Source organism: Chrysemys picta, chromosome 4, assembly GCF_011386835.1.
Source record: "Chrysemys picta bellii isolate R12L10 chromosome 4, ASM1138683v2, whole genome shotgun sequence".
Taxonomy (NCBI): domain Eukaryota; kingdom Metazoa; phylum Chordata; order Testudines; family Emydidae; genus Chrysemys; species Chrysemys picta.
In genome coordinates, this window is record NC_088794.1 from 111,341,791 (window position 1) to 111,357,884 (window position 16,094).

Genomic DNA, 16,094 nt, shown 5'->3' on the forward strand with positions numbered 1-16,094 from the left:
GGTTAGAAAGATGGAGGCTACTCTCAGAAAGGATTTTGAAGCCTCTTCCACCACTCTCCAAGCATCCCTGGCAGCTATATACTCTGGGTTCTACTACATCTTTTTAATTGTGCAGAAATGCACAGGATGGGGGCAGAGGTAGGGGACTAGTATCAAAGCTATTGCTGACCTCAAAAGGCTTAACAAGTGGATGAAGAAAATTAAGTTTCAGATGAAGACACTGGCCTCTGTGGTGTCATCCCTGTCTCAGTGGGACTTCTTGACTTCAGTAGATCTAACGGATGCATATCTCCATCAGATCATGTCTCCTCATACTTCTGAGGTTTGCTTATGGTAAGAAATGTACTGAACACTTCCATTCAGCCTGTCCTTGGCTCCCCTGGTTATTTTATGAAAGATGTTTGTAGGAATAGTAGCCAGACTCAGGTGATAGACCCACCTGTACCCTTTCCTGGATGACATTCTGATCAGAGCTCCATCGCAATTAGCAACACACTGTGTCACATCTTGGATGTTGAATCTCCTCCTGGAGCATGGCTTAATCATTAGTGCCAAGAAAAGCTCCCTGGTTCCATTCACCAGAATAACCCATCTGGGGATAGAAATAGACACCTTGGTAGCAAGGATCTACTCATCATTAGAAAGATTTCAGAAAATCTAAGATTTTATCATCTTGCTCCAGAGTTGCAGGGGACCTACCATAGCATTATGACGCCAATTGCTAGGTCTCTGGGTGTCATGCATAGGGATCACTCAGGTCAGGCAATGCAGCAAGGCAGGGTCAGGTGAGGCAGAAAGGCAGAGTCCAAGGAGCAACTAGCGGACAATGGCTTGTTGCTCAGAGAAGGCTAGAAAGGAAGCAGGAAGTTTATATATGGTCACCAACCAATCCGGGTCAAGATGATATGGCCAGTCAGGAAGCAGGTTGCAGAATCCTGATAGCTGGTCCACCCAAGTCCGCGAATTCCCTGATAATTGGATGAGTTGGCATGGCGCAACAGCCAAGATCACTTCCCCAGTGGATCTAGGTTCAGGACCAGGGTTTGAGACCACATCCTGACACCACATAGTAGGCATCCTGTTCAACAGGATAAGATGGACCTCAGCGGGTGCTTTGAAAAAAAAGTGAGCTGGGTATAAACATGTATTAATTATAGTTGATTACGCCATCCACTATCCCAAAGAAATCCCACTGCACAGCCCTAATGCAAAGACTAATGCAGCGGAGCTGCTTAATTGTCTTTGCCAAAGAAGGGATACCTGAGAAGATCCTCATTGATCAAGGCACCAATTTTACATCTCAGCTTCAGAAGAAGGTGTGTGGTCTACTAAAAATAAAGATTATGGACCTCTGATTACAATCCGCAAGTGCTGGTTAAATGATTTAGCTAGATCCTGAAAAGGATGTTAAAGAAGTTTATTGCTCAGGACCCCCATCACTAGGATCAGCTGATTTCTCCCCTATTTGCTGTTTGAGAAGTTCCACAATCATCTACTGGGTTCTTCCCATTTGAACTCTTATATGGGAGACAACCTCTGGGAATTCTTGACCTAGTCCATGAGATATGGGGAGGAGCAGGCTGCTAAGGTGGAGAATGTTATATAGTACATACTGGAAGTTCTGGGAGAGGCTTGAAACCCAATGGACCTTTGCAGAAGAAAACCTCCTCAGTGCTCAATGGACCCAGGAGCAAGCCTATAACAAAGGAATGCATATTTAATCTGGGTGATTGGGTACTTCTACTCCCGAATGCAGAGTCCAACTTACTTGCTAAATGGGAAGGGCCATATGAAGTAGTCCACAAAGTTGGGCCAGTTAACTACTAAATCAGGCAACCTGACAAGAGGATACCATATTCTGAAGACATGGAAGGAGTGGGAGAGCTTATTTATCACTCCTTATCCCCCTGAGCCTGAGCTGGGGCCCCAAGTGGTCCACCTCACTGATCCCAGACAATATACAGGTGGGGGAACACCTCTGTCTGGAACAGAGGGTACAAGTAAGAAGCCTAGTAAAAGCTTTCTTGACAGTGTTTATCTCCCAGCTGGGGTGGATTCATTTCATGCACCATATCCAGACAGAGCCTGGGCAACTTCTCTGGGAGAACCCATGACCACTCTCCCCAAAAATACATGAGGCCATTTGGCAAAAGGTCCATGCAATGTTGGAACCAGGGATCACTGAAGAATCCCTCAGCAGCTGTACCAAAGCTTGAATGCTGGACAGCATTATCTGGTTTTGTATAGATTTTAGAAAGGTCAATGCTGTCTCCAAATTTGATGCCTACTCCATGCCCTGAGTTGATGAAATAATAGACCAACTGGGTGAGGCCTGATATATCACCTTGTTAGACCTAACCAAGGGATGGTGGCAGATCCCACTTCACCAGAATCATGGGACAAAAATGCCTTCGCCATGCTGTACGGCTTCAGTAATTTTAGGACTATACTTTTGGCCGCTATGGTGCCCCAAAAATGTTTCAATTGCTCATGGATCAACTTCTTCAACCACCTGGCTCATATGTAGTAGCCTATTTAGATGATGTGGACATCCACAGCTGAGATTGGGAGGAGCATCTAGCTCAAGTCGCCTCTGTACTGTGGTTCCTATGGGAGGCTGGGCTAACTGCAAACCCAGCCAAGTCTAAGATTGGAAAAGAAGAGACAACCTACCTGGGATATACTTTGGGGAAGGGCCAGATCCAGCCTCTCTTGGACAAAGTCCAGGCTTCAAAGCATGCCCTATCCCAACCATGAAGAAACAAGTCCAAAGATTTTTGGCACTGTCAGGTTACTACCGCCGATTTGTACCAAGTTTTCGATCATAGCAGCCCAGCTCACAGACCTAATTAGGACAGTAGCCCCAAGAAGGTTCACTGGTCTGAGGCCTGTGAAAAAGCCTTTCAGAAGTTGAAAAACCACCTCTTCAAAGAGCCTGCGTTGCTCAGTGTTGACTTCTTCAAAAGAATTCATTTTGCAAATCGATGCCTCAGAAGTGAGACTAAGCAAAATGTTGTCCCAGGAAACAAATGGAGAGGAACACCCTGTACTCTATCTGAACTGCAAGCACAGAGTGAGAAGAGCTCACCAAAATGCTGATTTTTGTCCCCCTGGAGTTGGGGGCACCGGAGACAGTCCGCTGGCTCTGGTTCTCCAGATACCATCTGGAGTTGGAGGGTATGCGATGAGGTATACAAACTCCATACTGGACAACAAGGGGCTAAGGAGCTGCTCTGGGCCTAGACAGTTCAGTCCTATCACACTTGCAAGGCATGCATAGGTTGGAGGAGGAGCTTAAAAGGGGAACAGAGCAGCTCACATGTTGGCGGACCAGGGAAGACAGTAGACCTTCAGCCTTTTTCAGCTGCTGAGGAAAGGGCTGACTGAAGGCAGGAGTTTCCCAGATGACCACTTGCCTGAAGGCCACTCCCTGAGGGAAAGAAGGGCCAGATTCTGACGCATCCTGAGAGGGAATCATTCCCCTCTATTTCTTATTAATTCCCCTGACTTTTTGTTCATGGACTACCTGGGAAAGAGAGAGACTTTAAAGTGATCTGACTGGAGGGCCAAGTCACAGGAAGAAGCAGGCCACCAAGAGGCGGAGCAGCCATTGGCAGGAGACGCCCAGTGGGGAGTGAGCTGCTATGCCATGCCCAGCCACAAGGTGGTGCCAGTGGTGAGTCAACCCCTTCACAATACCCCAGGGGGGCAGTGGCACTTCATGGTCTATAGCATCAAAGGCAGCTGATAGAATAACATCAGAATGGAGACGTGGTGGCAAAAAAATAACAACCAAAGAAACTAATGAACCCTCTGTACTAAATTCAGCCTTGAAACCAGACAGACAGGGATCTAGGAGGAAATCAGAGGAATGCTGATGAAACTGGACTTGCATATCTCAGCCTTCTAATAAACATCCACCAAAAAAGGTGCAGTCCATGTTTGGAGAAGTCACTAATCATGCATATATACAGCTACCAGTGTTCAAGGGAATTAAAAAGGGAATTAGTAAAGCATTTGATGTGTGTTATGCAAGCAAATAGGTGTAACTCAAAGCCTACCTTTTGACTGCTTACAGATGTGTTTTTATAATACTATAGTAATTAGATGAAACATGTTGTATTGGACATTGATGTATACAACAAAGTATTTTATATTGTATGACAAAATGAAAAATAAGATAATCTTTATTCTTTTTTAGTGGTATTGCCTTGGCTTACATAAATATTGGCTTGATATTACTGTTACATCTGGATCATTACTATGAAGCTATTCGACAGTTCTCTAAAGCCATTGAAGTTGATCCCACAAACATTAGAGTTTATATTTGTAGAGCTCAAGCATATCATCAGGTATTTTATTCTTTTTGGTCTTTTATATCATTATAATACTACATTTACATTTTATAGTTGCTATGAAAAACATTTTAATAGATACTTATGCCCTGGTCCTTCAAAGACTTACATGCTTAACTTTTTGGACAATAAGTACCCATATTGATTTCAATGGGATTATGTGCAATGCATAAAAAGCACATATGTAAATCTTTGCAGGGTTGGGATCAAAGGCAATAACAGATAATCCTATCTGTAGTAACTAGTTGTAAAGCCTTCCTCCATGAGCTGAATATTTAGAGCTCTATGGGCTTTTTAGGACCTTACCTTGCCATCAATCAATCCTCAAACAGTGGAATGGATAAAATAATAGTAGTAAGAGGTAAGATTGATAGATAAGCTTTTGTAAAATATTATAAAAATAGTTTAGGACGTTTGCATGTTTGTATCTTTTGTCAGGATTAAGGATCTCTGTGGTGTTTTAGGCATTTGTTTTAGTGTCACCATTAGATGTAGGGAGAATAGAAAATCCTGAAATTGGGTGTTGGTAGATAAGTAAAGCAGAAGCTCATTAGCAAATATTTTGTTTTACACTCAGTGGGGTAGAAAAAGTGATTAAAGAGTATGTACGAGTACCTGAATTGTTTTTTGTAAATAACAGGTGCACAATTTACAGCATGCATTAAGAGATATAAATCGAGCCATTCATCTTTATCCCACTGAATCCTATTTATGCATAATAAGGTAGGAAAATTATCATTTAGAAATTAACAAGTATTCCACTTTACAACTGTTGTTTGAAACACACTAAAAACATCAACTATATTAACACATCTACTAAACAAGCCTAGTTAATGATAATAATCAGATGGTAATAAAATTTAAAAGCACTTTTCATCCTTTACAAATTATATCCATGTAGTAGTACCTCACTGGTGTTACCTCTGGTATGCAGAGAAGGATCCAGCATGATATACAGGATGCAGCATGACAAAGTACATGCAAGGTATGGGGAAGGGGGAGTGTGAATATGAACAGTGACAATAGGGCACACCTATACTCTTCTAAATTAATAATTTAAATGTCCATTCAGAGTGGATAAATATTTCAGTGTCCTATCTGAAGAAACGACACAGTAAAATAAGGGTGAAGTGCTGAGTCCAGCCTTTCCCCTAGGCTTGAACCTATGAGTTCAGAGAGAGTAAATATTTCAAACCTGATATTTAGCTGTTCTCTCCAGCTTAGCCCAAAAGCTCCATTTATGTGTAGCTTCACTCATTTTCTCTGTAAATCTGTTTCTGTCTTCACAGAAAATAATTTTACTAAAGGTCTTCCCTCTCCTAGTCTTTTTTATATATACTTGGAGAATCTCAAGATTCTACCACCATTTGCTCTTTTTTCCTTTTCTGGTCTTTATTTGGTCTCAGAAGCCAAATCTGAGCTTCCCAGACTGTTCATGAATGTCCTTAGTATTTTCTGCAGAGTTGGTGGTTTTTATACAAGCTTCTTATGGCTTGTCTAGAACCAGTGCACCATTTGGCATATCTAAATCCTGCCTGTCACTACAGGCATGTGCAGTTTGAGAAACTCTCCTTTGGCTGGTGTGGATTTCCAAAACTCTGTGAAAACTGATGTATTGACTAAGGAATCCATATGGTTCCTAATGCATACATAAAATACATTTTTAATCATGAACTAATTCCTTTACTCCACTCCTCCCAAATTAGTGAAAGGTACCAGCCCCTTGCTAAGTCAAACAGATAAGCCAGTTTTCATCTGAGGGGAACCAAATAAACTGTAGGAAATGTTAGAAAAGTGAGGACATCTCATTGTCATCTCATCTCAGTGCAGAAGGCCCACTCACTGCTCTATGCATCAATTAAAACTCACATTAAGGACTTAAAGTGAGGCTGTACTCTAAATAGTAAATATATGAAATTGTAGTCTTAATCAATATTCCTTGTGTGCATTTCAAGTCCTCTCTGCTTACTTTAGGAACAATAATAATTTTTACTGCTTTTTACTCTTATCAGTACTATAGAGCTGCAACAAACTTAAGAGGGAATGGGCGAAAAGTTAGTCCTTCTTGTTCATCAACAAAAGAATTGTTTATTAAGTTTGTCAATCCCACCTCTGTTACCCCAATAGCAAGAGTGGGGTTGTGCCGGTATCTCTGAAGGCCTGATTTGGCTTGCAAGTACATTTACTACTAATGGTGATGCATGGGAAAGAAAGAAACCTAGCTTGGCCTTCAGAATCAGATTGAATTTACCTACAACCACTCTATGGCAAAACAACATTGATTTTAGAAATAGCATTATTAATATTTGCATAGTTCTAGAGGTAGTGTGTGTGCTCTATTTGCTGTGGAGCCCACAGAAAATGTGTTTTTTATGAGCCTTGCAATTGAATAGCTATACATTTTTAAAATTTCTTGGTGATAGTGTTTTAAAAAGTATGTGCAGAAGGAACAAGAGGAAAAACCTGGATGGTATTCCTTTGGAGATGTGATTCTTACGAGAAACTTTAGACTTTTACTTACTCCTGCATTATTTGTACTTTTAAAATACTGCTTAAATAAGAAATCTCAGCCTGAAAAAATGGTTTCATAATGAGCAAATTACATACAACAAAAAAATTTTTTGTTACAGGGGACAATATTTAATTGAGATGAAGGAATATAAACTTGCAAGCTTCTGTATTCTTCAAGTAGCAGAAATGGGCGACGGTAAAGTCAGTTTAATTGTCTAGGTTCTTATTAACCATAGTATCGAGCCCCAATGTAAGGCGTAATTTAACTACTGTAATTTATTATAAGGAACTGTGACACTTCCTTATGTTGCTTTCAGTTTTTTCACTTACCTTTCTTTACTTGTGCTGTTTATGTTTATATTTTGACTTATAAATAAGGCTACGTTTTAGTAACATTTTAGTAAAAGTCATGGACAGTAAACAAAAATTCACGGCCCATGACCTGTCCGTGACATGTACTATAGACCTCTGACTAGATCTTGGGGTGGGGGCAGCCCAAGGGTGCTAGGGTTGCTCGGGGGTGGCCCGAGACCCCTGCTGCTGCTGGGGAGCGGGGTAGGTGGGCAGCAGTGCACAGCCCAGGAAACCCGCAGGTGCTGAGGGGGAGGATTGGTGGGGCCGGCAGGCTCCCTACCTGGCTCTGTGCCTCCCCAGAAGCAGTGACATCCCCCTCCCTCAGTTCCTAGATGGAGGCATGCCCAGGCAGCTCTGCGTGTTGCCTCTGCCCTGAGCGCCGACTCCGCAGCTCCCATTAGCTGGGAACCATGGCCAATGGGAACTGCAGGGGCGGTGCCTGCAAGCGGAGGCAGCGTGCCGAGACCCCTAGCTATGTCTTTGCCTAGGTGCCGAGAGATGTCGCTGCTTCCGGGGAGCCCCCTGAGATAAGCACCACCCAGAGCCCTCACCCCCTTCCGCACCCTAACCCCCAGCTCTAAGCCCCCTCCCACACCCAAACTCCTGCTTCTGCTGGGGGAGGGGGTGCGGCGGCCTGAGACTGCCCCAGCAGTGGCCAGTGCGGCTGGCCCAGGGGCTGCCGGGGCTGCTCATGTGGCCCCGGGGCCAGCCACACCAGCCGCTGCAGAAGTCACGGGCCTCCATGACAAATTTGCAGCCTTACTTATTGGTAATAGAACGTTATGTGGAATTTATGGTTATACTTTGTATTTACTTAGGACGTTGCTTACTAAGATATCAAATGGCTTTACAAACATTAAACTTCATAACACACCTGTAAGGTAAAATACTACAATGGCTATAGTAACCCTTGTGGGTTGTAATAGTGGTCTCAGAATGGTAGAACAAGTGCCCCATGCCCTCAGTGGGGGATGATTCTGTTGTTCCGTTGACCCCTCAGCAATGCCTGTGTAATTGTTTGGAGTTGTCTTTTTCCTTTCTTTCTTTGGAGAGGGGAAGTTTGCAGATGCCCATGATTTGACTCTAACTTTGCTGCTTATAGTTGAAGTTTTCTACTCCAGGCTTTGATGTGAAAGGATTAAAACTCAATTCTTAAAAAATTGTTTGTGTTTTGGTATGGCACTTAAAGCAAACAACTTTGGAGTCTCATGGATTTTTGAACAATGTAAAGTTTGTTTATCCTATGAAACTACCTTATATTTAGAACATGCAGTGTGAAATATTATAATATTGTGACCATTGTTTGTTTTTCTTATTTTCAGTATCCTTTAAAACCTCTCCTGTTCAGCAAGCGCTCGTTCAGTCATTTTGTCAAAATCACAGTAACGCTATAGAGTGCTTACTTGAGGTTATTGCAAATCAGCCTGCGCCTTCCATGTTTGTTCTGCTAGGAAAAATACAAATGAAAGCCAAGAAAACCAAGGTTAGAAAATTCTTTCTAAACTATTTACAGTAAAATGCCAAACAATACAGTGTCTTGGTTTCTATAGCCTTGATGCTTTACAGAGTATCTCATTTTATCAAATATTCCCGGACCCTGAACGTCCATGTTTACATTACAAAAGGGAATAGTAACACTCTTTTAAGCTTAATGCTCCTGCACTAATGTTTCAGTAAGTATTACGCAGTGTTGTTTAAAACCATGTAAAGTTTAGTTAAAAGAAATAATTATGTAGGCTGGAGTTCAGTTAAATTTCATAATGTTGCTTTTTTCAAAACATAAAAAGAAAGCAGTGTGCAAATACTGTAATATCTAATTGAGCTAGAGGCAATACAAAAGTTTGGTTGCTTCATATTTGTAGAACAAATGTACAAGAATTTTCAGAGTGATTATTGTATAACTAGTCCCTCAGCCTTGTGAATACAGTACTTGCTTCCCATTGTGTGTTACCAGTAGAAATATCATACTGTTGCTCCTTTGACCCAAGCAGTTAGACAATAATCATGGCCTTGCAGGGTTATTTTCATTAGGAGGAGAAATAGATGATACAAGTCAGGCATTTCTTTTGATGCAATCCTGTTTATTTACAAAGAATGTACAGCAAGCCCTGTTTCCTCAAACACACTAGAAACAAACTGTACCTGGCAGTTTCCTTGTTCAGAAATCCCCAAGTCTGCCTCTCAAGCAAGTTCTGTGTCCAAGAAGCTCCATCCCTCTGCTTTGTCTCAGGATCATGCTCATAACTGCTTCTCTGGCTTTCTCCTGTATTGCACACACATGCACATAGCTTGCAGAAACAAAACACTTACATCCTGTGTTTCCACTAGGCAAAACCCCTTGAACCATATCATCATACAGCCTAGTGCCTTAGGCAGTAGCCTCCATTATTACATCTATTTCACCACAGAAAAGGGGCTTAATTTTTTCCTTATACTGCACCTGAGAGAAAGGTGATTAGCTCATCCATTGGCTTTAACCATGGCTGTGATAGTTTTTGGATCAACGGTCCCTTGATGGCAGCCATTAGTAACTTTCAGCATAAGGGTACTCTAGGCATTAGGAATAGATCCTGAAAACATGCTGTCATGGTTGCCGGTCTGTCTGTACCACTATCCCCTTTCTGGTCTCTCTGAGTGCACCACCTCAGATGTCAAGCCTTGTGCCTTTACCTCTTCCAGAGTGGAATTCTGCAATTCTCCCACTCTTAGAATGGTCCCTTTATCGACCATGCTTGCTGATCAGGTCTGACTGAGTTCTGGCACCTTCGGGTGTATGTGACCAGTGGTATACAGTGACCAAACAGTCTTCTTAAAACCAAAGTATTGTTTATTTTAACAGTAGGAATAAAGCATTTAGAGAGAGAGGATTTTAAAACAAACCGTCTATATGCATGTCTGTCCTACCATTGGGATACCAAAGAATTTGCTCCGAGGAGAAAGTGCGGGATATACACCTTAATGCACTTATAACTGCCTTCACTAAACAAGGACACTCCACCAGAGAAAAGCAACAGAGAGTCCTGTGGCACCTTTAAGACTAACAGATGTATTGGAGCATAAGCTTTCGTGGGTGAATGACAAAGTGGGTATTCACCCACGAAAGCTTATGCTCCAATACATCTGTTAGTCTTAAAGATGCCACAGGACTCTCTGTTGCTTTTTACAGATCCAGACTAACACAGCTACCCCTCTGATACTTTCCACCAGAAAAGTAGATTGCATCATGGACCAGGCCACACAAATATCCCAAGAGAATTTATTTCAGTTCAGAAATAAAATCCCCTCTGACTGCACACCCTAGTTGTCACCTCACACTGGAACCCATACCGGGTATCAAACAACTACAACCCATACTTGATGGGAACCCATTCCAAAAGAAATATTTTCTGAACCCCTTTTGGCCTTCAAACACCCCCCCAACCTCTCCAAGATCATCATTAGAAGCAAGCTTCCCTCAGACCAGGACACATCAATTCAAGGTGGCACCAGACACTGCCACAGCAACAGTTGCAAAACCTGCAGACATATCTCACTGCTATGATGATGAACACCCGCCCCCCCAACATGCCTATCACAGCATGTGGTATACCTCATTCAGTGCATTAAATGCTCCAATAATAGCTATGTGCTACACTCTTGAGTGAACTCACACAGGAAAATGATAGAAGACAAAAACATTATCACCTCTGGGTGAACACTTTTCACAGAGTGATCACTCTATATTTGACCTATCAGCCCTCATCCTCAAAGGAAACCTAAACAATTTCAAAAGATGAGCAAGGAAACTTAAATTCATAGTTTTGCTAGTCACTAAAAATCATGGACTGAGTAGAGACACTGGATTTATGGTTTATTACAACAATCTATAAACCCACTAACAACTGCCCTCAGCTGCATTTTCTCCCCCTCCTTTCCTTACTATGACAGGAGGGGTGTTAACAGGCTACTTCACCTTGAATGGTCCATGAAATATGTGTTAATTACTTATGTTAAATAATCTAGTCAAGCCTTGTATTTAGCAGTGACACTTTGAGTTAGGCTATGGCTGCACTACAGAGTTTACAGTGGCCGCTGTAGCGCTGTTAGTGCAGACACTCTAAGCTCACAGGAGAGAGGTCTCCCATCAACTTAATCATTCCAGCCCCACGAGTGGCAGTAGTTATGTTGGTGAGAGAAGCTTGCCCGCCAAGATAGCGCTGTCCACACTGGCACTTAGGTCAGTGTAACTTATGTTGCTCAGGGGGTGGCTTATGACATCCCTGAGCAACATAACTTATACCAATGTAAACTGTAGTGTGTATATAGCCTTAGTTTCCCAGACCTGAATAGAGCTCTGTATAAGCTTGAAAGCTTGTCTCTCTCACCAACAGAAGTTGCTCCAGTAAAAGATATTACCTCACCCACCTTGTCTTACCTAAAGGCTTTCCATCCCCTGATGGTCTGGTTTCTCAGTCTGGTTCCTCCAAACAACTCCTTCACTCTCTTCAGAAAGTCTTCCTTTTAAAACTGCTATAGCCCTTTTTGTTCTTCTGAGTACCTAGGCTCTGGCCTTGCCTTCTGGACCAAACCAGTCTGTATGCTCAGCAGGAGATAGAGCCAGTCTTCCAAACCAGTGGCTCTGTCATTATCCCTTAGTAACTCTCGTGTTTTCTGAGGGTTGGCTTATCTCGTACCATTCTTTAACTTCCTGTTTGTTTCTCCTTGTAGCCCCCCATTAAATTAAACCAATATTTTCAGACAGTAAACATTCCAATAACTAAGTCAACATACAGTATTCATAAATTATGACAGAATAGCTCCACATCCATCACACATGTATGTGTGTAGCTTTATTGAGTGAGATTACTCACTTGGGTGAAATTACCTCTGTGTATTTGTGGGATTAGCCCTTAACCATTGTATTATAACTGAGATGTTTCATGGGTATAAATTAAATATTATACATAGTTTATCACTGTTCGCACAGAAAACCCAAAAGCAAATATTTAAAATGTGACCTGAAAAGAAAGGGACACCTTGGGGTTTTTGCCTCTGCCGGATATGTAAAGAAGGCCTAAAAGGTTTGGCTTTTTAAAGTTGTTGGCTTGTTTTGCTTGTTTGCTTTAGAAATTCAGGTGATGTCTCACTAGAAGATTCTCTGCTGACTGGAGCATTAGTCAAGTTATGATATCAAAGATTAATAGATTCCAAGGTCAGAAGGGACCTGTATAGAAGGGACCTGTAGCGAAACGATGACTCACTGGCGCAGCGCCTCCTGTTGGTCTTCTTGGGAATTAGCTCGTCCAGCACTCGGCGCGCCCTCTGCTGGCCGATGTCTCGCTTGCCTCAGGGCCCCCCAGGTCCCTCCCGGACCACGGTGCCCCTTACCTTGGAGTTCTGCCCCAGCAATACCCCACCACATTCTGGATCTCCCCTCCCAGGGGAGCCCCCAACCCTCTCACCCACCTTGCCTCAGTGGCTACTGCCAGTCACCATCTAGTCCCCGCTCCCCAGCTCCTCTTGCCTTTCCCCAGCCCTGCTCTTGTCCCTGTACCCTGAACTCCCAGGCAGCCAGGTCCTTCTCTCTCCAAGGCTGGAGAGAGACTCCTCCAGCTTCTGGCCCACAGTCCTCTTATCAGGGCCAGCTGGGTCCTAGTTGAGCTGGCCACAGCTGTGGCTGCTTCCCCAATCAGCCGGCCTTGGCTGCTTTTAATCCCTGTTCTGCAGGAGTGGGGCAGTCGCCCCACTACGAGACCATTGTGATCATCTACTCTGACCTCTGTACAACATCGGCCATAGAGCTCCCTCAAAGTAATGTCTGTTGAACTAGTATGTATATTAAAAAAAATCCAATCTTGATTTTAAAAATTACCAGTGATGGAGAACCAGCCATGACCTTTGGTAAATTGTTCCAATGGTTAATTATCCTCACTGTTAAAATATTATTTCTTATTTCTGGTCTGAATTTCCAAATCTTTTTCAGAGTTGCTGCTTCCCAAGATAGAGTCCTCCAAAAGAGTCAAGAGACTGAAAGTTGCTAAGCAACTGCAACAGGAAGAGATTATTAGTCAGACTGCTTAAAGTTCTACTTTTTGTTTTTGTTAACACTTATTTAAACCAATGACTAATGAACATTTTGAAAAAAAGTTTTACTTAATCATGCCCACACCTTCAATTAGAGCAATTCAGAACTTCCAGCAAAACCAAGGAAGAGCAGCCTTCACATTTCTTAAATGTATGAGGCCAAAAAAACAAAAGTACCTTCCAGGCCTTCTTTACATATAATAAAGAAGTGAAAAGGGCACAAGCCCAATTTAAAAAATTCGGTGTATGTCGCTTTTAAAACTCAGACTTTTTTTTTTTTTTTTTTTTTTACTAACAGTGTTTTACAAATATTATAACAGGGGTCGGCAACGTTTGGCACGCCACTCGCCAGGGTAAGCACCCTGGCGGGCCGGGCCAGTTTATTTACCTGCTGACGCGGCAGGTTCGGCCGATCGTGGCCCCCACTGGCCGCGGTTCGCCATCCCGGGCCAATGGGGGTGGTGGGAAGCCGCGGCCAGCGCATTCCTCGCCCACGCCGCTTCCCGCCGCCCCCATTGGCCCGGGATAGCGAACCGCGGACAGTTGGGGCCACGATCGGCCGAACCTGCCGTGTCAGCAGGTAAATAAACTGGCCCGGCCCACCAGGGTGCTTACCCTGGCGAGCCGCGTGCAAAACGTTGCCGACCCCTGTATTAGAATAATATCCTTTGTTATTACAGGATGCTGTGGAAAGTTTTCAACAAGCATTAAAGATACTGACTTCTTCAGCAAAAATCTTGCCTAATACATTTGAGGCTGCAGAAATTTATTATTTCTTGGGCCTGTGCTATATGGAGCAAGTCAGTTTATTACAGGTATGTATTTATTATTTAGAACATATTAGCGTTGTGGCTTTAAGAGCTGGAAACAAGATTGACTAAAAATTTAAAATATTTTAAAGGTTACTTTCCACTACTTTTTACATATTTTTACTCTTTAATTTTTATCAGACCTTCTTGCAAATGTGTGAAAAAAAATTTCCATACGAGTATTACAATATTTAATTAGTTATGCATACCTTTTGCTGTGTTTCTAATGGCGGTGAAATCAACGTGAATATCTTAGCTCATTATTAGTTCTCATTATTGTTGTTATAAGCAGAGTACACCATGCTGTGGATAGCATCTTAGTTCTCTGATTGCTGTACTTTTACAGAGGGTAAAAAAATCCCCCAGCCAACCAATCCTAAACTAGTTCAGTTTTTGGTATTTATTTTACACACGATATAAATCTTTTTTAACTAGGTATTTTTTGTTATGTAATTTAATACATTTTTCTAGGTGCATTTTAATATTAAAGGACTTTTTTTGTTCTTTCTATGTTTTTAACTACAGTTACAGGCTTGCTCATTAACAGTCTGATCCGAAGTCTATTGCATTCAATGGGACTCCTTCAGTGGGCTTTGGATCAGGCCTTATATGAGTAGGATCCATTTTATATATTAATAATGCCAACTTCAAAAAGCTTATAAACCCTAGCCTTCCCCTCATTTTGAAGCGTTACAAAATTGACATTAGAAAATCTTTTTAACAGTGCCTTTTTGATTAGTGTTGCATCTCTTTTCACCATTCTTTCCTATATTCTATTTTTAGAGCCTAGTCCTGCAAACATTTATGCACATTTATAATGTCTTTGACCTCAGTAGGATTAGTTATCATTATGTATTTGTATTTCAGTAGCACCTAGCTGTCCCAAGTAAGATCGGAGTACATTGCTAGTCACTGTTCCAAAACACAATAAGAGACAGTCACTAGTTTGAAAAGCTTACACTCTTATGTAAACATGAGAGATGAGCGTGGGTGAAAGGGAAAATTATTATCATGCTCATTTTACATGTGGGGAACTGAAGAACTGAAAAATTAAACCCTTGATTCAGGAAAGCACTTAAGCACTTGTTAAGTTCATTCCTATTCAGCAAAACACTTCAGCATATGCATAAGTCCCATTGACATCAGTGGGACCTAAGCAGGTGCTTAAGTGTTTGGCTGAGTAGAGATGGGCCTATGCATGTTTACAGTAAAGTTCATGCCTACCTGCTTTGCTACATCCAGGCCTAAATTTACTTGCCAAGGTCACATAGAAGACTATGGAAGAGCCAGAAATGTATGCAGAGCTCCTGAGTCCCAGTTTGGTACCCTATCCACTAGGCCAGAGGTCGGCAACCTTTGAGAAGTGGTGTGCCAAGTCTTCATTAATTTAAGGTTTCGCGAGCCAGTAATACATTTTATATTTACAGGGGCGGGCAGACGGAACCCCAGAAGGGCAGCAGGCTGAGCCACTCAGTCCACTGCCGATCTGGGGTTCCGTCCGCTAGCCCCTGCCAGGTGGGGTCCCTGCCGCCGGCCCCGCTCAGCCCGCTGCCGGCCCGGGGTTCTGTCCATCCAGGCCGGCAGCGGGCTGAGCGGGGCCAGCGGCCGGGACCCTGGCTGGCAGCAGAGTGCCACTAAAAATCAGCTCACGTGCCGCCTTTGGCATGCGTGCCGCCGGTTGCTGACCCCTGCATTAGGCCAACCTTCCTCTCGTATGAGTAAAGCTAAACAAATGTATAAGTGTTTACAGGACTGGATCTTAGACTGATATCCTTAGGTAGGAATCCTATTTTTGAATAGTGCCTAGCATGCTTCAGGCATTATTTCAACAATAACAATATAAACATTAATAATTTCTTTAGTCACAGAAGACCAGTGAATGTTATCTACAGTATATTCAAAGTGTCACTATTATATATGACTAAAATTTGAAATGTCACCTGGAATAGGTACTTCCCTCATACTAACTGTTCTGTTTAGGATAGAGAAGGGAGTAATATTT

General features: G+C 42.5%; 1 protein-coding gene across 6 annotated transcripts in view; it reads left to right on the forward strand.

Moving 5' to 3' along the window:
- The window catches only part of TTC6 (tetratricopeptide repeat domain 6), a 141,352-nt gene that overhangs the window by 92,688 nt on the left and 32,570 nt on the right, over positions 1 to 16,094 (forward strand). For all 6 annotated transcript variants that reach the window (XM_005301543.5, XM_005301542.4, XM_042858491.2 and 3 more), the window contains 5 exons: positions 4,202 to 4,352; positions 4,996 to 5,078; positions 6,986 to 7,062; positions 8,543 to 8,703; positions 13,964 to 14,098. In XM_005301543.5, coding sequence (XP_005301600.2) covers positions 4,202 to 4,352; positions 4,996 to 5,078; positions 6,986 to 7,062; positions 8,543 to 8,703; positions 13,964 to 14,098 — 607 coding nt within the window. The remainder of the gene's footprint in view (positions 1 to 4,201; positions 4,353 to 4,995; positions 5,079 to 6,985; positions 7,063 to 8,542; positions 8,704 to 13,963; positions 14,099 to 16,094) is intronic.